General features: G+C 41.0%; 1 protein-coding gene across 1 annotated transcript in view; it reads right to left on the bottom strand.

The window, feature by feature from the left end:
- ST6GALNAC5 (ST6 N-acetylgalactosaminide alpha-2,6-sialyltransferase 5) overlaps positions 1-15,851 on the bottom strand; it is a 65,396-nt gene extending 49,545 nt beyond the window's left edge. Inside the window, exons 1-2 of the mRNA XM_041421588.1 lie at positions 15,722-15,851; positions 14,864-15,085 (exon numbers count right to left, since the gene is read on the bottom strand). Of these exons, the coding sequence (XP_041277522.1) occupies positions 14,864-15,085; positions 15,722-15,787 (288 nt within the window). The 5' untranslated portion in view covers positions 15,788-15,851. The remainder of the gene's footprint in view (positions 1-14,863; positions 15,086-15,721) is intronic.
- Between the last annotated feature and the right edge of the window lie 7,198 nt (positions 15,852-23,049).

The following is a 23,049-nucleotide window of genomic DNA, read 5'->3' as shown; positions in this document are numbered from 1 at the left end:
TATAGTACCATATAAAATAAACACCAAATACTTCAAAGCATAATAAATTAATGTAAAATAAGTAGTTGGTGCCAGTATGATGAATAGACTGTTTCCCTAAGGACCTGAGGGTGCCTATTTAATGCTGTTCAGTGCCTGTGTGTGCATGCCCCATTGAAGTTTATCAGAGCCCAAAACACTGATGTGCAGCCCTGCTGTGCACACCAACTCTTATGCCTGAAGAGTTAACCAGCCCTAAGCCACCAGAGCTGTTGCAAAGTGGAACATCAAGTGTATGTAGCTCAATATGCTCTAAAAATCAAGGCATTACTCTAAGTGCCTGAGTACTAATTTAGAATGAGATGTCAGTGTGTCAGACACAGCTGATGACACTTTGACGGAAGCTGAAAGCCAGAACCTGAAGTGTGGTCTACAAAAGCCTCCTTCAGCCACCACCCAAATCTGTATTTAAGGAACTGCTCTTTCTGTGTGTCTGTCAGGTAAATCTGGCAACCGTGCAGGACATCCAACACTGCCACTTATGATGAAGTTGGAGCTGTCACACAGCTCCATAAAACATATCAGGAAGTTATTTGGAAATCTCCTAAGAGTTGTGAGCTCCAACTCAAAAGATGTGCTTTAACGACTCCTGGAGAAGGAACTCAAATGCTCTACACACCATTTCCAAGATCTGCAACTGAAACCCACAATCTGTGCTCTCCTTTGTTACCTGGGCTGAACCATCCCCCATCACGGCTCTGTAAAAGCAAAGGGCTGGACTGAAAGCACACTTTAGTGTTTTTCTGATGGGTGGCTCTGCACAGCAGAGCAGATATCTCAAATCCATTTCAGGTGCATCACTCTCCCAATCCACTGTATACAACCTCAGTGCTACATAGAATGAGGTCTGAAATGTGACCTCCAGGCTATGCATGAAAGTCAGGTATCTCAAAGTGACTGCTTGTGTGCCTGTCCCAAGGCCGAGCCCCCTCAGTTTTCAATACTCCAGAGCTTTCCCAACTCATACATTAAATTCCTCTTTGGACACTCAAGATCAAACTGTGGTTTGAACTTCTTCATTCCACTATCCTCCTATGTCACAGGGAATTAATACTCCTGTACTTTATGGCAGGAGTCTCCATGTAATGCTTCTAATGGCACTTGGGGATGCTCAGAAGCAAGGTGGTATGTAAGCAGAAAGCATTATTATTTAATGATTTGAGGGAAAGAACCCTCAAAGGGATTGGAAGGTTATATGCCCATAAAACACAAAAGCAACCACTTCAAACTATACTTGAAGGAGTACGTAAAAAATTGTGCTTGTTGGGGGCCTCTTTTCCTATTACGAAAAAAAAATACAGCCTGATTCAAAAAGTACAGTTTAGGCACATATCACACTCAAAACCTTCTCTGCAGTATATTTTACCTACTGCTTCAACATACAATCTGTATCACTTAATTGATGAATATTTGCAAGAAATTGCACTGGTTGGCTATTATCATGTAATTGTTTAAAAATTCCTCTTCAAAAATTTTAGCAAGAACAGTATTAATTAAGTGGTATAGACATTCGCAGTGAAACAAAAACCTTTGATGCCTATAGCATAATATTATGGTTCCTTACAACCAGTTTTGTACCCTTTTATGGCTAAAATGTTAATGTCAATCTTTCACAATGAATTTAACTTTGCCTCCCAGCTTCACCTTCTTCTTCATACAGTTTTGTTTCAAGTGTTGTCATATCTAAATATGCTGCCGTTACAGCACATTTCTTATTTTGTGCCTTAATGCTGTAATTTGTAAGGAAAATGCAAGAATAATTACTGATGTAAGAATAAAGCATGAACATACTGTAGATAATTCTGAATTTTTCATTAGGAAATATAGATTCACAAAATTATCCTCTGTCCTCCTTTCAATGAGCTGTCACCCTGTGCATATCTTACTTTCATGAATTTAATATTTTGAACACTGCCAACTTTGTCTTCATGTTTCACAATCATAAACATAAAGCAAATATGATGCTGCTAAATAAGAGCTTGAAATACAATCTTCTTACAGAAACATGTATGTCTAAACCAGCTTCCCATTTTATTGATTGCTCAGTGCAAAAATATGAAAGCATAAATACTAGGAGTTGATTCGTTTTAATTTCTTTGCACTTAGCCAGGGCCTCAGCCTAAAGAAGGATCTAACCAGTCTGACAGCTAAAGATTAACAGTCCTGCCAGACCAACAGGCTTGACAAAGGAGCTTAACTTAATCCTTAAGGCAGTATAAGATGTCTTATGTGTATTACTGCATAGGAGCACAACTTTAATAAACACAGTGTAATGTAATTTTCAGTAGTTTTACTGATGTCAAGTATGGGATATGAAGCAAAAAATAATTTGACAGTTCTATTTGTTTTCCAAGGGTAACTATTTTTTAGAGATTACTTCTATTTTGAATTTTAGTCTCAGTGTTTTGCAAGGACTGGTACACAAAACAAAGCATTTTAAAAATGCAGATGCAACCTCATCATTCACAATCATGAGGGACTCAGTTTCAGCTAAACTGGCTTACACACTGCTCTGTTATAGCTCGTTTTACCACTGATCTCAGTCACAACGTTTTCATCCACTTGCTGTGAACAATGCACTCCATTTTAAGAAGTTTTGAGAACTTAAATAACTGTTAGGTACTTGGACTTAGTATGACATGGATGAGATCACCTCTTGCACCTTCAAAAAGAATTAATCTTCTTATTTTATTTGCTATGGACCGTGAAAATTAACCAATATATCTGAAAGTTCAAATGTCAGGACATTAATTTTCATGTTAAAACGATTTTTTTCACATTATGCACTATAAATATGCTATGCCATCTTCATAACACCCTGAAAAATAGACCTATAAAGCGGCATGATTAAAAAATATAATTTTGAGAAACTTTTAATAAAGTTAATGCATCATATCACCAATCAATTTATTCTACATGTGTCTGTCTGAGAGCACTGATCGAAGCACAGTGGCTCAGTCTCTGTTCAGCATAAACTCTACTTCCAGGTGCTCCTAGTGCAGCTGCCTCACTGTGCTCCTTAGCAATACAAAACCTCAAAGACGGATCTGCAGGTCCTGTGAGGTGCCTCAAAACTCAATTTGATCTGAAGATACATGCTATCACAGTCTATATGGATGTCTGTGTATTGGATATATTGCTGTTCCACCCTGGCAGCACTGACAGGCACTGAGACTGAGAGCCACCCACACCTTCTACTGAAGCCCAGGATGCTGCACACCCAATGTCTCTCATGGGAGCAGGAACATGATCCTTACACTTACAGGTGGGTAACAAGCTGTGCCAGTTTCAAATCAGCACAGCTGGGAGTGAAAGGTGATTCTAAAGCCTCATTTCACTTTCCATCTCAAAATGTCCACAGGCATAATTAAAGATACCCTGAAAGCTGTTTTGTATTACATAAACTGCTACAGATCAAAAGGGTTCACTGTGCTGGAAGAAATCAGACACATTAATACCAAAGATACCCTCCTGGCCCTGCTATCCCTCCTCCACATGTACCAGCTGCACAAAGTACCTCAATTATGCCCTTAAACCATCAGGGACACATCAACACTACCCCTGAGAAAGAATATTCAGCATATCTGTAATTAGGTTCATTGCTTCTTTGCACTGCTACTGAGACATAAAGCAGATACAGCAAAAGCGAAAAAATGCAGCTCTAGTTTTGATTCTACTTGTAAAAACCAGAGCTTTTGGCTATTCATAAAAATGAAATCAAAATTATATCCATTAATATGACAATTACATATGGAAAGAGTAACATTAAGGCTCAAAGGCAAACCAGTCTCTTGTTACTGAAGACATTACTAAATATCCTATCAGCAACAATTCTTCACTGACCAAAATTAAGATACAGCTGTCAATATTTCCAGAGCAATATATACATGGTAAGAATATCAGAAAAGACAAATGCAAACACAAACATGACGAATTAAATAACCTGTGCGTACAGAAATAGTCATGTTACAAGCAAAAAATCACACAGCTTCATGCTCAAACATGATTTTGTAAAGCAAAGAAATTAAAATCTTTTCTTCAGCAACTATCTGCCCAGTGAAAACAGCAGATTTTGTTCTAAGTGGTGACTCAAATGACTAAATCATGCTCTGTGAACCAAATTTAGTGTCTCATTTCAAACTTTGAAAACCTGATCCACAACATCATCTCTCATATTAGGCTGCAGTACAGGAAAAAAATTATGAAAAATCGTCTCTTTTGTTAAGTGTACTAAACATGTGGCAAACTAATGACCAAAACTTAAGTGACAAGAGTACTCTGAGTTATATTCTCCAGTCATATAAGGCAGAAAATTCCTGGCAGTGTGGCAAAGGCTGAAATTGCTCCTCTGGAGCAGAGTTAGGAAGCCATTAGGACAGGGACCAGCAGTTTTTTCTGGGAGATGCAGGCAAATACTGACCATGCTCCACACAGCCAACCACACTGCAGCACTCACAGAAGCTCCATGTGAAAGCTACATAACCACATATGCTGAGCCCAGGACAATAAACCCTGCCTTTCAGTCAAGCTTATTAGTTCTGGCTTAGCAACAGGCAAAGAGCAGTGGCTGTGCTGCCAGAGCAGAGCCTGTGCATCTCCAACCAGCTCAAAGGGAGGGCAGAGTGTGCTCCTGTCTGCTGGCAAAATCCCATCCTGACATATGCTTAGACATCATGTCAGCTGGCACTGGGAAAACCCTCACTGAAGGGCTGGGTATTATGTACAGTCCCATTCATGGCTGAGAGAGTTCTCATGGATAATGTGAGCCATATTATAACAAAGTGTCTCATTCTTCCTAAGGCTCATGAATCACTATTAAAAACAGAAAAAAATCTGGAGTGGTGTTACAAAGAGAATACGTAAGGACGTGAAAAAATGGAAATAGCAGTGACTTTGTTACAGGCATTTTATTTGTAAAATGTATTTCAGATAGTTATCAATAATATCAACAATGACCATTTTATGGAATATAAACTCTAAGACAGAAATTACCTAAATATAACATTTAGTGGTTTACAATTTTTTTTTTTTTACACAGGAGCTCACCTGCAATTATCCAGGCACAGGCAGATGAGCTGAGCAAGGACAAGCAGGGCTAACTCTGCAATGCTTTGGCAGCTGCATTCAGAACACTGCCTGTATTTTGAGGTTTTATGTTTCTATTTTAGAGTCAACCAATAGGCTGAGATGTGTAAAACTAACCTTTTTACGGCAGCATTAGGACTAAAACGGACAGCAATCAAATTTAGGAGTACATGTGACATTATTTTAATCTCCATGGATGAAATGAAGCCAAGTGTCAGAAGGACCGACCTAAAGACGCCACACTGAAAGCTGGAGGAAAGCAGGGAAGGGATAGCACAGGATGTGCAACAGCACATACTCCCTGTGAGCCTCTGAGCTCTGCACTAAGACTGAGGATAAAGCTGGCAAAGCACAGTTTCCATGTATTTGGCCAAAAGCTTTCTCATAAGGACCATGGACAAGTCCTGGAAACTATGTTTTCTAAACATGTCTTTGCTGTGGCCAATGGTTCAGTCTCTTCAAATACAAGGTGTACACAACTTGGATGGCCAAAGTTAAAGAACAGCTAGAATACCAAATGCAATTTCAGTTCTTGGCACAGCACTTGAGAACTGTCCAGATGTGTTGTTGGCACATCTTTACCACTATTCCCCAGGCACTCCATGCAGCTTCCACCTACCTTGACCTCCAAATGCTACAGAAAGCACAGTGCAGAGCCAGCCCAGCTCCAGAAGAAATGTGGCTGCCAAAGACCAGGATTTACCCGCTCAGATACAGCGTGACTATTCTGGTTTCAAGCTAACAAGGCTGTCTCAAACTACACCAGGCAGACTTACTGACCCAGCCTCTGCCAGCCTTGGAATCTCTGCATCATTTCATCAGCCCACAGCCACGTGCTACCTTCCTGTCTGCTGTGTCAACTGTGGTTGTTTAAAATATACTTTTAGATTATTACATCCCTTGCTTTATTAAATTTGGTGTGTACTATGCATGAAAACAGTAGAGCTGAAGCAGAAAACATTGCATCCTGTGACAAGAGGGATTGAACTGAAAGAGAACAGGTGTTGACTGGATATTAGGAGAAAATCCTTCACTATAAATGTGGTGAGGCCCTGGCACAGGCTGCCCAGAGAAGCTGTGGTTGCCCCATCCCTGGAAGTGTTCAACGCCAGGTGCTACAAGGCTTGGAACAACCTGGTCTAGTGGGAAGTATCTCTGCCCATTGCAGGGTGAGGAGCAAAACAAAATTATTTTTAAGGTCCCTTCCAAGCCAAACCACAGCAGGGTTCTAGGATTCTGTAGTTATGTGCTTCCTCAGATGCTGTTCTGTACAACCCACAAGCATGAAGTTCATTGAAATGGAACAAAAGTGTCTATCCACAGAGAACAGTAATGCAGGCATGAAAGTTCAGAAGAGAATGAGCCTGGCTGTAACTCATGTCACTGCCTGCAAAACACAGCCTGGTCTCTCAAACTGGGAGAAAAGGTTTTAGCTTCATGCAGGCAAACTGGTAAGCAGCCCATACACGGCGATGAATGTGGTCTCTGGAACCCTCTTTCTCAGCCAGCTAGTTCTTAAACATAACAAGAACTCCTTTAACTTTCCTGTGCACAAAGGTTGGTACAGATCTACGTCTGCACAAATTTGCACTGTGGAATTTTTCTTTTCTTTAGAACTAGCTCTTGGACTGATGCTCTGCTGTTATTAGATCTACTTTTATGACCTGATGTAGCTGTGGGCAAGACATATTTTAACAGTACAAAACTTACAGAGTATTTTGCTTCTGTAATATTAACATCATGCCAATACCTGAGGATACTAATAATACACTAAATTCAAAATACATTATTTGCTAAACAAAAATGCATATTCCAGATATGCTGAATGTTTATTGAGAAACATTTTCCTCTTCCAGGTTATTTCTAACTAAGCCATCCATTCTGTAATGGAAATTTTTTACAGCTGCAATGAATTCCTAACATGTTGTATTCAACAAGACACATATTTATATATTCTTGTTCTGTGTTACTTACAACAGTCCATATTATCAAATCTGAATTAAGAAAACCTGATCTATGCTGCCTGTATACCATATAAACTCATTACTGTTCCCTTTTCTTGGACAACAAACACTTTGTACTACACTGTCATTGTGAAAAAATACTCTACTAATCTATTAAATGTACCAGTTTTCCCTCTCTGTTTTAAAATAACCCAGTCTTCTTCTGAAGTTGTCTCACAAGGTTTCAGTAAGGATTCAGTATTCACTATTGGATGTAATAAACACACTGTGCTTCTCTTCCTTCCTGTGTCACTCTGAACGCAGCCCAGACACAAGGTGTTCCCAGATTTGCCTAAGCCAGCTCAAACGTGCCGGATTCTCCACAGCAATGTGTCCGTGTTCCTCAGTGCCCAGCTCTGTCTTTCATATGGACTATCAAGGGACACCTCAGAGCTCCACTCCCCTCTCTGTATTTTGCACTTCTGTTGCAAACAGAAGCTCTGAAGGCACAAAGTTTCAGCTTTGACTATATCCCCCTCTTCCTACTTGACTCCTACTTTTAACTGCATTTGGCTATTTCTGGATTGACAATAGAGAACAATTAACAGCAGTTTTTGAACTGGAAATACTTGCTTTTTCAGCTGACAGCAAACCTTAGTGCTTAACTGGTCTTAGCACTTCAGGTTTTAACTCTTAGAGAGAGAGTGATGACTAATGGAGATTGCGTAGGGATGAGGTGAAACAGAGTGAGGTTAAATACCATGATGCTTCACCTCACCTTCAAAGAAGCTTTTGTGCTGTCACATCTGCTTATATCAGCACCAAACGACTGCTGATTTGATCATAATTGCCCTAATTAGAAGTTCAATTAATGCACAGAGTTCTTCCTATCAGTGCTACCTCAGCACCAAGGACATGCACACAGTGTTACTGAGCAGTACAGGTGACAGTGGTAGGGAAGGTCACTGGGAAAAAGAAGCCACCTGCAATCTACTGCTTTGAGGATATCACATAGTTAGGATGACACTCAATATCCACTTATGCCCCAGGACAAGCAGAAAGGGAGAATTTAAAGAACTCTATTGAGAGATATCCATCAGCTGTGAGCAAAAATTACATTTCCTGTCATTGAAAATCTCATTTAGTTCAGACTTGCTTCCACCAAGGATTAAGAACCTTCAAAAGAACACTTTGTCTTCACAGGAAGATGAAAATAGCCTAGAATGCTCACAGTGAAAGATCATGTGAAAAAGAAGTGCACAATATAGCAACTTTAAATGGTTATCAAATATAATATACTTCAACACATACTAAAAATACAAATGTGGTCATTGAAATTAATGCTGAAAGTGAAAAGAAAAAAAATTAAGGGGCTTTGCATGAGATGAATAAATTTCACCACCAGACAAAGTGTCACCAATTCCCTGCCTGAAAGTATTTTGCAAGTCCACTGAATTAAGAATTTTGTATGTTCATAAAAGAAGACAGGGAAGCACATGAGGGAAACAGACAGCACCCACATATTAAAATTTTATGTGTATGATATTCATAAAATGGAAAAGAGCATATTTACTCATTCTTCACGTTTCACAAATCAGGATAATTTGTGAAGAATTCATATAATCCAGAACCTGTCATAAAAAAGAAGTGCAAAAATTAATATCTTCATGCTTCTGCTGTTTTTCTTCTACAAACAAAAAAAAAAAGCAAAACAAAACTCCACCAAACAAACACTGTGTCTTGGTCAGTTGCAAAAATAAGATAACATGTCATGACCAATATATGGTATCAGATATTGCAGCGAGATGCGACTTTTTTAAAATGTAAGAAAATTAAAACACAATTCTGCATCAACTGTCGACCTGACTAGCTACTATTTACGTTTTTACTGAAATAAATCATCAATATCTTGTGAAACAGTCTCTGAAATAAACTTTTTGCTTCAGTTTCTATGAAAGAATAAGGTTATATCACATAATGTCATAAATTACATAGGGCAAGATCTTCACCCGGAATAAACTCCAAAACCTTCTCTTGTTTTCAGTATTACAACAATGACTGTTCCTCCTTTATCTTCCCAATCACCAGGAAATGATCAGAACATGGCTAGTTTGTGGTTGGGTAGGTTTTTATCTATCATGCTACATTAATGAACACTCACAACATCATGCACTAGATGCATACCAAGCATCTTTCAGTTCTCGGGCATATTTCAATATTTAATAGTACCTGTGCTCTTTTGAGATCATTTTTTAGGCAACAGATGCTGACCTCTACCTGGACTCACTACCCCTGCTATTTAGACTTCATCTTTAACAGCACTTATTTTAGAAAGAATTAGGTAATAGTGTTAACTGTAAAGTATTACTTGCTTATTATACTAGCTAACATTTCTCTCTCAAGCACACACTGGAGTCAGAATTCTACAAAAGATGTGTCCAACTACAGAACACAGCCTTTTTCATAGAATAAATGTATAAACTGCACAGCAGCTGATACCAACACGTAAGCATTTAAAAATATTTCAAGATATTCTCAGTAGAAGCAGTGCCATGCTAGAACTACTGGTTCCTTGCAGAGATGCCAAGCAACCTGGAAAACAGGAAAATGTACCATAATTTGCTGTCATTGCTGTGAGCTCTGTATTGCCCTGTGAGAGCAGCTAGTGCACACAGAAACTACTAAAAATTTTAGACAAGGATCAGCAAAATGAAGGTAAGCCTGAAAAAGCACACTACTGCAGTAGCTCAAAAGTAAGAAATTATAAAGCACAGGACAGTTATTATTTAAAAGCTGTGTAAATCTGGAAAAATAATTGTCTCTGCTCCCTGTGTGTGGATATTCAGTTACATTCCCTGACTGTCATGATTTTTTTTTTAAAGATGACAACTTTATAAGGATTTAAATAAACCTACAGCTTATAAGTGGTAGGTAACTACGGTACCTAAAAATACAAAAAGCCAGGAAGCCAAGAGAGCACTGAGGAAAGGGGGTTTTGGACTCCCACCTTGCCTAGGTCTCTGATAGAGGGAAGTGTCCCCAACAAGGTTATTCTAGAATAAAGTCTCCCCCTTGTGGATCTCTCACATAATAAAAACTCCATCAAATCCTTAATTGTATAATAAAGTTTGTGTTCCTTCCTTTGCAGGTGAGAATTTCAGGGGCAAATAGGAACATGTAATGAAATCATGGTACGTGGTTTACTTAACTCCGTGGGCTTGATCCCACCTCAGGCAAGACAAGCTGTTTTGCTGTAAGATACATTATCGTTCTGTGATAAATTCATATAAAAAAACAATAAAACCTTCAGAATAATTTGATTCCTCTTCATCTCTATGTTTAGTCATGAAGGCTGGTTTAGTGAAGCCCCCCAAAACTATCCAGCCCCAAACTGTCAGTGGCTTAGTGAGGTAACAATTCAAATTCCAAACTCATTTGAATTAATAATTACTAAAAATAATATAAAACATGGCAAGATTCCCACCTGATTTTAAGTGCACAAAGTTTACTATCCCAAAAAAAGTAGTTTCACCCAAGAGCAATTTCCTGCAACTCGGAGATTAAGGAGCTATAGCAGCACTATTTGTAGAATGACTCTTCCTCAAACACTTCATTAACTACACTATTCTCTGATCTGCATTAATTTAGAGGGATCATCAAGATTTCTTTGCATATGATAATTCACATTATCATAAATTAAGAAATCATTGTGATCACTTAAATTATCATGTTGATCTCAATTCGCTCTTAAGGTATTTAAAAGTGTTTCTAATAAATCATGCATTTTGACTGCAGGATTGATTTTAATTTTTTTTTTATTTTCTAAGAAACAAAATCCCTGATGGCTTGAAATATTATTCAATTACATACGTGACAAACTCATATTTTATTTGCAGCACCAACTGTTGAGTCAATACTGGGTAAAAAGGCTTTTAACTATCCAGAGACATGTTCTCACATTCATTTCAGAATCGTAATATAATGGTTAAATATTTATTTCTTGCAAGTTCTGGAGCAGTGCTAGGTTTCCTACTTTCATTAACATTCTCTTATTTGTATGCAGTAATCGCTTTAAAAATATTAGCATTGTAATTTCTTGCTAGCACCATGATAAATCAACAGAAAGGTTTATCCCCATGCCTCCGCACAGAAGAGCATAATTCTGCTTCCCTCAATGCCAGTGACAAAACCCCTTTAATTTCAGGATAACACCCACAGAATTCATGAAAGATGTCACTTTGACAGTGTAGGACTCTTGTCCTTTCTAACTGCAGAGCAGATGCAGTAGCTAAGCAGTGCTACACTCAAAGTGCCTCCGTAGGAACCAGAAGCTCCTGGAAGTAGAAGCCACCACTTCTTCCCTTTGTTTCAGTCCTTGACCTCTCAATAACAACTATCAGCAAACCGTATTTTCTGTTCAAAATGTGAGACCTTTTTAGGATACAACATATGGCTATTGGGAACAAAAAGAGATACTATTTATTCATTTCAAACATCCATCAACAATGCCTGTCAACTGCTGTTACTCTGGGACGTGCAGAGGTGAAATGACAAGGATCCACTTGCATCTCTGCAAAATTATTATTTCTGACCTTTTGGTTTTTTTTTTTGTTTTTTTTTTTTTTTTTTTTTTTTTGTTCCAAGGATTCAGCTCAACAAAAATTAAGTATGCACTGCTAAACTGTGAAAGGCTACTAAAGCTAAGTACAAGGTTCTGATCTCTGATGCTTGACTCATGAAAAAATGGGCTTGCAGAACTATGAAAGCAAAGACTAGAAACTCCTGCAAAAAACCTCTTCAAGCTAGTAAAAAAAAAAATGACATATTTTACTGTATTCTCAGAGACTGCCTGCTTATCTGGACAGTATGGATGAGGAACTACAATTCTTACTGAATATAAAATAAAAGGAGAAAAATAATTGGTAATAATAATATTGCAGGCTATATTTCAAAATCATTGTTACTTAGTACTAAGTGCCCAGATTTTCTGGCAAATAGTCTCCATACATGATCATCCGGCACTACTAAATGAGCTGTACTGCTAGTAGTGACAGACGTTTGCAATACATGATATTTCACAATGAGGACAATTGTTCAATTTCATCCCCGAAGAGAAACATCTTTACTACCACATACTTACACAGCTCATGTGTCAATACTGACATTGTGATTATGGATTACTAACTTCAGTACATGGCATGCTCCTACATATATGTGCATACTTACTCTCATTAAATGCACCAGAATGGGTACAACACCACGAACATGAAAGGAGATTTTTCTGTTAAAGCAAATTATAGGATCCAGAAACAAACACAAGAATGATCCAGACATTCTACTGCTACCAGATCCAGGTGTACTGCTACCTGTCATTCATGCATGTACACGTACCAAGGATGATTTTTGTATAATGGTCATTCAGCTTTAGGTCATTCAACCTGACAAATAATTCCAAGATTCTATATGGGAAATTAAGGAAGCCATACTGTGAAAAATCTACCATTCATTGTCATTTCACACCATGAGTTATCAAAACAACATGTACCATTGCTGAATTCATTCCTGCTTTACCTATGCAAGCCTGTTGTCCTCAAACAACAGATACTTCTCATCTCCTTCCAGACCTCCCCATCTCTTCAAATATCATGTCCTTTTCACAGCAACAGAATTTTACCTTGCTCTCTTCCTGCAGCTCTCTTCACATTCCTTAAAACTTCCTCAATTCCCTCATTTCACTTGCTATTCAAGCTGTCTTCTCTGCAGTTTCCAATGTCCCACCCAAACCACAGGTTCTCTGGACATGTCTCACCATTCCTCAGTTCTTGCTCTCTCCCTGTTCTCCCACCATCACCAATCCTGAATCCTTCTTTTTCCAAACCACGAACTTCTGTGATTTTTTGCATTCTCCATTTTTTATTATGGGTGAAACCTATGTATTCTGGGATTGTAAATCCATGACAATTATATGGGACTACCAAATTAAATTACAAAAACAAACATTATTAAGAGACAAAGCCCCTTTATCCCCCGTCTCCTTATGGTAATGCAGTGTCCTCACTGCTCTGTATACCACAGTGGTACAGCTCTCTGCATGATCTCATGTGCATTAAATTCAGACAAAGCAAGCAGGGAACACAGCAGGAATAGCACAATATTCTTTCTGACCCACAGAAGTTAGGTGGAAAAGTTATTAAACCTTCAGGAGATTATTACTGTGAGGCATGAGCTGTGCGAAATGAAATTCAGAAATAGAGTATCTGTGGGGTTTGGGCCATATTACAATATATTAAAAAAACAAAGGATCATTTTTCTCCAAAAGACAAGGAAACATTAAAATTATCCTGGAAAATAACAGAACAGGGATTTTAAATATGGGCTGTTAACGAGGCATGTTTGTGAGTCTGGAGAAACCAGTGTGAGGTATTATCAGAATCAGAAGACTATCAGAATCACACATGCATCCCAAAAAGCCCACAGATGACTTTTCAATTACTGCTGGATATAACAACCATGTGCACATCTATCTACACCTATCACTAAAGTCATGTTCAAGAAGAACAAAAGAATTACAAGAGCACAGATCAGACAGTAGGAAGCCCATGGCCAAACTTCCTTTTTCTATAGACATTACATCTGAGAATTTCCAGGAGAACCATGTAAAGAAGTAAATACAGCCTACAAGGCACCATCATGTGCTATTTTTCTGTGCTAAGAGCCCTACAGATAACTCTTGCATAGAAAGTTATGCCAGAAGGAACAATAAAAATCTCTGTATATCAAAGTCACTAGTCTTCACACAGTACCTCTAAACTGAGCCCAGTAACTTGTCTGACAACATATCTTTCAGAAGATTGTCAGTCTGGATGTGAAAACGTAAGAAAGTTGTGAATCTTCGTTTCTATTGCTTATTTTTTAAAATAATTTTTTACTGCAAGATGTGTGTACACTAAACAATATCTTTTGGAAGAGGAAGACCTTGGAATTTCCAGGAGAAAGCAACAAACCAAACACCAAACAAAAAGCAGAGGAATCTGCCTTGTAAGAAAATTACTGAAGCTAGAGGATCTCTTTGGCATGAATGTGTCACCTTGCTCACTTTATGTCACTACATCTGTCCTGTGAGCCATCAAAGCTTAGCCTGCCTATCTCTGGTAAACAAGTATTATAGTCTGATAATACAGCCCGATAATTCCTCTGTCAAGGGGAGGGACATCATTTTGTTCACCATTAAAGAAGTGCCCCAAATTTCTAGAATGGAAACCATGGGTGACAACTTCTGCTTCCCAGAAAGGGGATGAAAAGGTCATTTGTGCAGGAGACTTTTTTTTTTCCTATGACAAAATGAGCTAAGAATAAACACCTACCTATTGACTTTGCCCTCCAGTAAATAAACCTCATTCTTTAACCCTTACTAATATCATCATAAGCATACATTTGTACTGTACCTAGAGGACACAACATTAGAAACACTTCATCTTCTCCCCCACCCCCCTCTACTGTGCAAGGGAGAAGAGAAGCAGCACTGCATAAATACCCAACCGCGGGCTGGAGCCCGGCTCCTGACCCCGGTAATTCCTGCTCTTGGGCCAGAGGCATCCGGAGGCCGCTTAAGCCAACCCCGACAGCGAGGCAGGCAGGGCACGTCGACCGCGCCGAGAGGAACCGGGCACCGCGCGGGGCAGGAGGGAGAGCTCGGCAGGTTCGGGGTCGGTGCCTCCGGGGGTAGGCCGGGCCAGCGCGGGGTCCGGCTGCCCCGGGGCCGGGAAGGAGGGGCGGTCCCGCGGCCGGCGGCTCACCTTGTGCTCCAGGACGCTGATGTAGCCCTCCAGGAGGCCGGCCCCGACGGGCAGAGCCGGGTGGCGCTGGCCGCGTTCCGGCGGGCGGCTGGGCACCGCCGCCACCTGCTGCTGCCGCCGCCGCGGCTCCGGGTGGCCCCCGCCGATGCCGATGCCGCCGTACATGAGCAACAAGCTGGTGCACATGGTGGTGAGCGCCAGGCAGACGGCCAGCCCGTGGCGCTGCGGGGGGCAGAGAGAGAGCCGGCTCAGCGGGCTCCCCCCGCCGCGGGGCCCGGCCGGGCGCGCCGCTTCCCTGCCGGCGCACCCGCAAGTTTCACCCACCAGACACCCGGCAGAAGTGCGAGGAGAAACTGAGGAAGCCCCTCCGTCCTCCTCCTGCGCCCTCGCCAGCCCACTCCCGTGGCTCCCTCCTTCTTCCCCAGCCCTGCTTCCTCGCCTCTTCTCCCCTCAGTGCGCCCGGCTACCCGGTGCCTCTCATTCCCGTGCCGCCGTCCCCCTTTGGGCATCTCATTCGCGCATTTTAACGAGTGTTGGGGACTGTAGAGCTTCCCCTCGCCCAGATACCTCCAGCCTCGTCCTTTAAGCAGATCGGTTTTCTGTACGCGCCTTAAAACGCACACACACACAAAACCCCCAAGCCGCGAGCAACACGAATAAAAGAAAGCAGGCGGAAAGTTCTTGGCCGCCGCCACCAAGGTTTGGTCGCCTTCGCGCGATCCCGGAGAGCCGCGGGGATGCAGCCCGGCGAAGGCTGGAGCGTGTGCAGGGTGCCCGGGGCAGCTCCGCTCCGCGCCGCTCCCCTGCTCTCCTCCCCGCCGCCGGAGCCGGGATGAGCCGTGCCAACAATGCACTTACCATCAGGGTCTTCATTTTGTGCGCCTCCCGGCCGCCAGTCCTCCCGCTCCCCGCTAGGCTCGGCATGGCGGGGAAGCCGCAGACATGGCTCGGCCAGGGAAGCGCCGCCGTGGCGGAGATTAGGGGGGAATTACACTCGGCCGGACCCTCGGAGCCTGCCAGAGCCGGGTCCTCGGCTGCCCCGCCTGCCTCCGCCTCCGCCCCCGCCTCCTGCTGCCGGCGCAGCGGCGACTCCAGGGCAGGTGGAAGTTAACTTCTGCCTCCCGCTCGGGCGCTGCTCCGCCGGCGAGCCCGCGGCGCGGGGGGCGCGGCAGCGGCGGGATGGCCGCGGGCACCGGGCGGGCGGCGCCCCTCCGGCCCCGAGAGAGCAGGAGCGGGGGCAGGAGCTCCTTTCTTCCCTCCCTCCCTCTGCCCAGGCCTCTGTCCTGCTTGTGGTACCGGGGCACGACCTTCACATTACATTATTTGTATTTTTCCCTAGCGGAAAATTTCTCGTTCTCCCACCGCTACCTGGGTTTTCTGGAGCTGGCAGCGATCAGGCAATGCTTTAAATTCACGTTAGTAAAAAAATCGACGCCCTCAACTCCTTGTGCGGCGCTGACAATGCCCCCTCACACAATTTTGCCTAAGCTCTAACAACCGGTTTCAAACCCTTTTGACAGAAGCTTTCTTCGTCTTATAAATCAAATCTCACAGACTTGCTCCCCATGCCATCTCTCTGGTTTCTGAAGGAGGACATTTTCCCACTCTCACTTCTAAAGTTTTTTATTCTTTCTTTGTGTTAATAGTGTACAGTTCAGTTCTGAAAACTTTATCAGACCCTAGATTACAAATAACTTTTGCTGTGGGAATTCCACGTTTATAAATGTGCCCCTTCTACACAAGCCGTTTTTAGGGTTGTTCTCTTATGAAGTTACTAGACTGACAGCATTTTAAAAAAAATCTACCTCCTAATCATGAAGTTATTTCACTTGAAACTACTCATTGAAATAGTACCTCTAATATATGGCTTCACATCTAACCTACAGCTATGTAGTATTAAAAATTACATTAAGGAGAAAACTATCAACAGGGTAACTCAACCATGGTCACAATAGCACGTTTCTCAAGGCTGGAATTGTCATTGAAATCTATTTTTTATCTTTGTTAATTCATTGAAGGACTAAAAGTGAAACATATGCCATCTCTAGCATGGGCACCGCATGCTGCAATTAGTACCTTTTAAGAAAGGGAAAAGAAACATGAAGGTGTGGTCCACCAGCGGATAACGCAGTAAACACCTTTATCACTCCACAGAAGACGCCAATTGCACACACACTCGCTGTCTATGCAGTTTGTAGGGTTGGTTTCAACAGTACCAGTTGTTCAGACAAACAGAGCAATGTAAGAAAAATCTTATCAGGTCTCGGTAATTCTTTATTATGTGGTTGCACTTGACACTCAAATTAGTGAAACAAAGGGCCAACTTGATGAATCATTGAAAGCAAATTATCTGTGGCTCTCCAAGGCTTCCTATAAGAGACTACAGAAGGCAGCTCATGCATTTTACAGTGCTGTTTCTCAACTACCAGCAAGCAGGTTGCTGGTGACTGACCTTTCTGAGTCTTTCATATATATTTTGCCGTGCCAAAGCAAAGCATCATTTTTATGATTTAGGCTCCTGGCTGTATGTTGGACATCTGTTACACAGTATGTCTGACCAAATTCATTAAAGTTACGGGTTTTGGTAGAATAGGCTGACTTAAAAATCTACTGATAAAGGAGACAAACTAAATTTTCTAATTTAATGCTTGACTTGAATAATGTCCAGCTTTCTGCTTGTCAAATATTTAATTAGATTGCCATTTTGGTCATAGACCGTATTCTTGGCAGTCAAATGCTCACTGAAACAAATACAGTAGTGTAATGTAAATCCTACGGAGGTTTTTGTGTAAGCACAGGAACTTTAAAAATCATCTGGAAAACAGCCCAGCTATTTAATTTAATTTTAAATTCCTGTGAACTAATAGTTCTAGCTGTCTGGAGGTTTGGGGCTTTTAATACTATTGGAATCTGCATACATGTAAATATGAATCTGTATACCCAATAGCTAGATTTGCAAGGAGAAGAGCATAGGCTGCACTTAAGAGCATTTAATCAACTTGGAAATGAGTCAATACAGAAAACTTCTTAAAGTCCATTTGACTTTCTGCTTCAACCAATTTATTTTCTATATGCAAGGGATAATGAACGATCCATGCATTTATATTCCTCCTTAGAGCTGGATGTAAAGACAGATTAAAACATAAACAGCTGTTTTCCCTAGCCCAGGAGAAAAAGGGGCAGAGTGGTAGAAGGGCTTTTCAACCAAATCTGACTGAGGAGAGCTTTTTGTCTGCATGGAATGGTCTGCGTTGTCTCCTCTTCAAACTTACCCTTCCCACTTTCATATTTCTTGTAGCTACAGGCTGACAAAATAGCCATATGGAATAAATATCTGCTAGTGGCAGCTTCAGGAGGACCCAAGATGCTAATGACAACATAAAAATCCATACAGAGTGAGAAATCTGTGAAAGAAGTAGTGGTGCAGAGAGAGACAAACCTCGCAAAACTGACAATGGACTTGGAGCAGCAGAGCTCTTTCACTGATTCCTAAATAAAACTGCTCAAAGGGCAACTTCCCCTGAGATGTCTGGATGTATGAAATAACTACCTTTTTATAATGCATTTTAGCCCAGTTTGTCTTTCAGAGATTTCCTTAGATATAAAATAACCCTTCCAAGCTATGGCTGATTTCTCATGATGTTCCTATAGAGATTGTATAGCATAATTTACACCTTAATATAATGCACAATTTTAAATATACTTTCCACATGATGGTTGGTCTGTAATGAGTACCTGAATGGAGGTGCCTCTATGCCAGTGCACTTCAGCAACTGGTAGCCAAAATACTCAGTGGAATTTGGGATGAGGGCAATGGTTGGTGTTTCTGTTGATAACCCAGATGTTGTTTTCCCTAAGTGCACTGTCTCCTGCCTGTGTGATCTTGCTGTGCCTGTCTCCTTTCCACCATGACCAGAGGCAGACTGTTTGCACATGCAGTCAGTACACAGAATGCCTCTAAACTGGAAGCTGCAGCTACCCTTCAGCACCCTTGTCACCTCCTCAGAACAAAAGCCCAGACAGTCTTAAATGTTTAATTATTTTGTGACTCATTGATGGCAGTGTGGCTCTTTTGTTGGGGAAAAAAAAAAAAAAAAAAAAAAAAAGAAAAAAAGGTAATATTTTAGAGAACTGATTTAGATCTGTGCCTAATTTTAAAGAGAATAAGAAAAAGGGAGTTTTTGTTTATCTACTACCCTTCACAAAAGAGTGAGAAGAAAAGGGATCTGGTGTGATATAAGTAGTTAAACTCTAGGTGAGTTCTGCATGTCACTCTGCAGGAGTGCTGAAAGCACTTAAATACATTCCCATCACACTATGTGTATGAAGGTGTTTTTCAGAAAAATATTGGTGATAGAAGTGCTTAAAATAGATTGGAGGGGCGAGGTTAACTGTACCGGGACCACTTTGATATCCTTATGCCTTTGAAATGCAGAATGAGTTAATAAAATTTGATAGGCAGGAAACATGAGAAAATATTTGTTAAATATTTAAAATCAATCTGAAAATGACTCCTGGTAAGTTGCATCATTTTGTAATTTCCATTACATTCTGTGGTCTGTGAATGCCTGGATCTGTCTCGAGGAGCTGGGCCTCCTGGCCCTACTGAAATAAACTCCTACAGCCATTTTATCCATCTCTGCTTGCTGGGGTAAGGAGCTCACCTGGAAGTGTAAAGCTCCCACTTCTGCAGCCTCATGAGGTTGGAGCTTAAACCATGATCACTAGCATAGAACAGAACAGTGCTTGTCCTGGGCCTGCAGCCAGTGACATTTGGGAGGATGGCTGGGAGTGCCACACTTCAGAGGAAAGAAGGAGGCTTTTTTTGACTGACTATCTAGAAAAGCAAGACTAAAGGTGCTAAGGAGGTTGGAATATGATGGGAGTTTGTGTGGATTAATGGACAGCAGGGCAGTCAAAAGTATATATAAAATGAAATACATCACACTGATATCACCTCCATGTGTTGTTTTATTATTTATGTATATATGAAATTTTAACCTCTTTTCCTGAGAGAAAAGATTGCATTTTTGCCTTGCAACACAACCAATGGAAAAGATTCAGCAGCCAGCAAAGTAATGAGCCTACACTATAGATTTTTCAAACTGCCCAGTGATTCATGAAATGCTTCTCAAAACTTGAAATATGCATTGAGAATTGGTCAAAAAAGGTAGAAACAATATTATAGATCAGTCAATACTGCCTCTCCTTTATGAAAGCAGGCTGCCTTTGAACTTCTGACAGAAGAAAACAGTGATAGATGCATAAAGAAATGAAATATTGCATGGAAATAGAAGTGCAAATGAAAACAGGAGGGGGAAATAGTGAGATAAGATCTGCTGAATCTGCTGGTTTTTTCCTTCTTATTTCTTAGTTTCCTCCCCAATCTAAATAAAGGTATTGGATGTTTCAGAAACAGTGTCTAGCTCAACTGAACTGACTCATCTGCTTTAAAACCACACATGAAACACTGTGCTTCATTCTAATTACTTTTTTGGAGAAGTTAAACAAGACATATGCTGGAATATACAGTGCACTCAAAATTCCTCATCTGAAGTCAGAAACTTTGAAGACTAAGAAATTAGCACAGGAGGCTTGAGATGGAGTTTACCCAACACCACTGGTGGAAGCAAAACAGGCATGACCGGGAGCTCCTTCATGGCCTTTTGTTTTACCATTCACTAGCAAAACAAGGGAAGGAAGGTATATATCCTATTTACAAACAGAGCACAGATTTAACACATGGACTGAAGCAACTGAGGACATCATTACTATGATTTGGTGAGAGATTGGATACATTTAAATGTGGGGTATCTTTGCTGTAATATACAAGATCTTAAGAGGATCCTGAATGGCTCAGTTTTCAGTCTACGTATGTTTGTTCCTTTGGAGAGAAAAACTACACCAACAGGAAGTCAAAGTGTTAAACACAACAGAATTTCTAAACTTTAAAAACTCACCAAGCAAATATCAGACATGAAGCATCAGAGCAAAAAAGGAAGCAAAGAAGAATAAGTGCTCATTATGGATTGGTTTGCAGTTCTTTATGTATTATTAGAAAGTCGATAGAAAACTCTCCTGCTATTTCTAACACAAACACAAACATTGCTTATGATGACAGGTTGAGCAAAAACTGTGGCAACAAGGGGATCCACTAGCATCCAACTGAAAAGGCACAATCATAGAATCAAATAAAGTCCTTCAGTGACAAAGCTATACAGATCTTATGTTGGTAATCTACACATTTAAAGGAATCATCTTTACTATTCACATAGTATATCACTGTATCTGCATGTGTTAATTCAGAGCAATAATGTTAATGTACAGTGTGAGAGTAGCTGTCACTGATTTCTGTCATAGCTCAGCAATTTCATGCTTGAGTCATGTGTGCTCCTGAAATTATGTAGTGGCCACCTTTGCAATGTACAAATGTCTTCTGTTTACCCAGCATACTCCAGAGACAGACACATAAATAAAGTCTTGGGGACCTCACCGTAGAGGTCCTGAGTACTCTTGTTTCCCAAGAAGCTGACAGAGATGGAAGGAGGACCTCTGCATTCCGGTGAGCTGCCTGTTAAGACAGTGTTGGTTCTGGCCATTTGCAGAGCCAGATGGCGACAGACCTCTGCTACCAGACACCAGAGATCTCGGGCAGGGGTGCAGTCATTTGAAAGGTATGGAGACAGTGACTATGTTTATGTAGCTTCCTTGGTTAACCGCAATTGGACATGGAATCTAAACCTACCAGAGAGTACAGAGCAGCTATAAAATTATTTCCTGTGTCCAAATCAGGTCCTGCAAACCACCCGAGACAACTCTTCTAGCCAGGATGAGTATTGTAGGAACTAACCTGGGAGAGTTTCTTCACTGCAATAGATACCTAACTGGATGCTTGAAACCAGCTGCTGAAACAGATGGATTGTTTTCCTTTACGATGTGCTGTGTCCTTGTTTAAACATTTCTGCCATATTATTGATATTTGTCACTCTTAAACAAATACAGAAAACAAGCCTTCTCTGTTCTGTACAGAATAGATATCTTGGGTGTCTACTGGCATCCTCAAATCATGGATTAGAGCAAATCCATGGCTACATACACTCATTTTTCTTTCTAATACTTCAGGGCAGAGGACCAAATTCAGCTCAGCTGCAGAGCTGGATCCAACATTTCCTGCAGCAGCTGTACCCTTCTTTCTTTGAATTGCTAATAATACATGTTATCACATTCTCTAGCCTTTGTCATCCCCACCTGCCTCATGGATTTTATTCAAGTGACAGAACTTCAAAAAATCATGTACTTTTCCCAATCATGACATATATTTTATTCAAGGTGATGATTATATGTCTATCCTCTCCCATAAACTACAGGGCCAGAAACATACTAACTGGAGTTTTGCCGCAGTACTTTTACTTCCATCTGATTATTTCCTTGGTGGGAATTTGCATTTGGCCTCAAACACTCATATTTATCTCTTTACTTAATTTTTATTTTTTGTTTATGGTTTATTTTAGTTTAGATGGTATTAATCTGATGTCTTTTCCTTTACAATGGTTTTGCATGGTATCTAATTTTATTTGTTACCAAAAGCCCCCAAATTCTGTAGGGTTTGTTCAGTTTTGCATGTGCTTGGTACTTGAAACGTGAAACTGAGCTCTGTAGAGCATGTGCTGTTTCTATCCTGACTTCAAATAAATGAAACCTTAGGCCATTTATGGTTTAGACCATAAATTCAGATGTCAAAGGAACAGGTGGCAACGTGACACAAGCTGTTCTTGCTCATTGTGTGAGCTTCCTCTGCTCAGTCTCCTACCGCTTCATCTCTGTCACAATCCTGAGTCACTCTCCAGCAGTGGTTCCTCCACTTTGGCGGGTTCAGTTTCTGTCCATTGATAAATGAGCTTCTCTGCTTCTAAGCAATATCTGGAAATGCAGAGCTTGGAATGTGAAAGCACGTCTCTTCTGGCACATTAACTCAGGCACAGAACCACATCACTGACTAAAGCCTTCTGGGATGAAGCTGGCTCGCATCACCCAGTCTGGAGCCTGTGCAGAGGAGCTCGGGTCCATCTGCACATCAGCTCCAGCTCATGAGCAGTCTGCTGCATTGAAGGACTATGGGATGTGGTTCAAGAACTTACAAACAGGAAAGAAGAACCAAAGCTTAGCAGAAAAGTGAATAAATGGGC

The sequence above is a fragment of the Onychostruthus taczanowskii genome, unplaced genomic scaffold, assembly GCF_017590055.1.
Source record: "Onychostruthus taczanowskii isolate IOZ18803 unplaced genomic scaffold, ASM1759005v1 scaffold7, whole genome shotgun sequence".
Taxonomy (NCBI): domain Eukaryota; kingdom Metazoa; phylum Chordata; class Aves; order Passeriformes; family Passeridae; genus Onychostruthus; species Onychostruthus taczanowskii.
The sequence above is the reverse complement of the archived record's forward strand: the minus strand, read 5'-3'. Positions and strand labels throughout refer to the sequence as shown.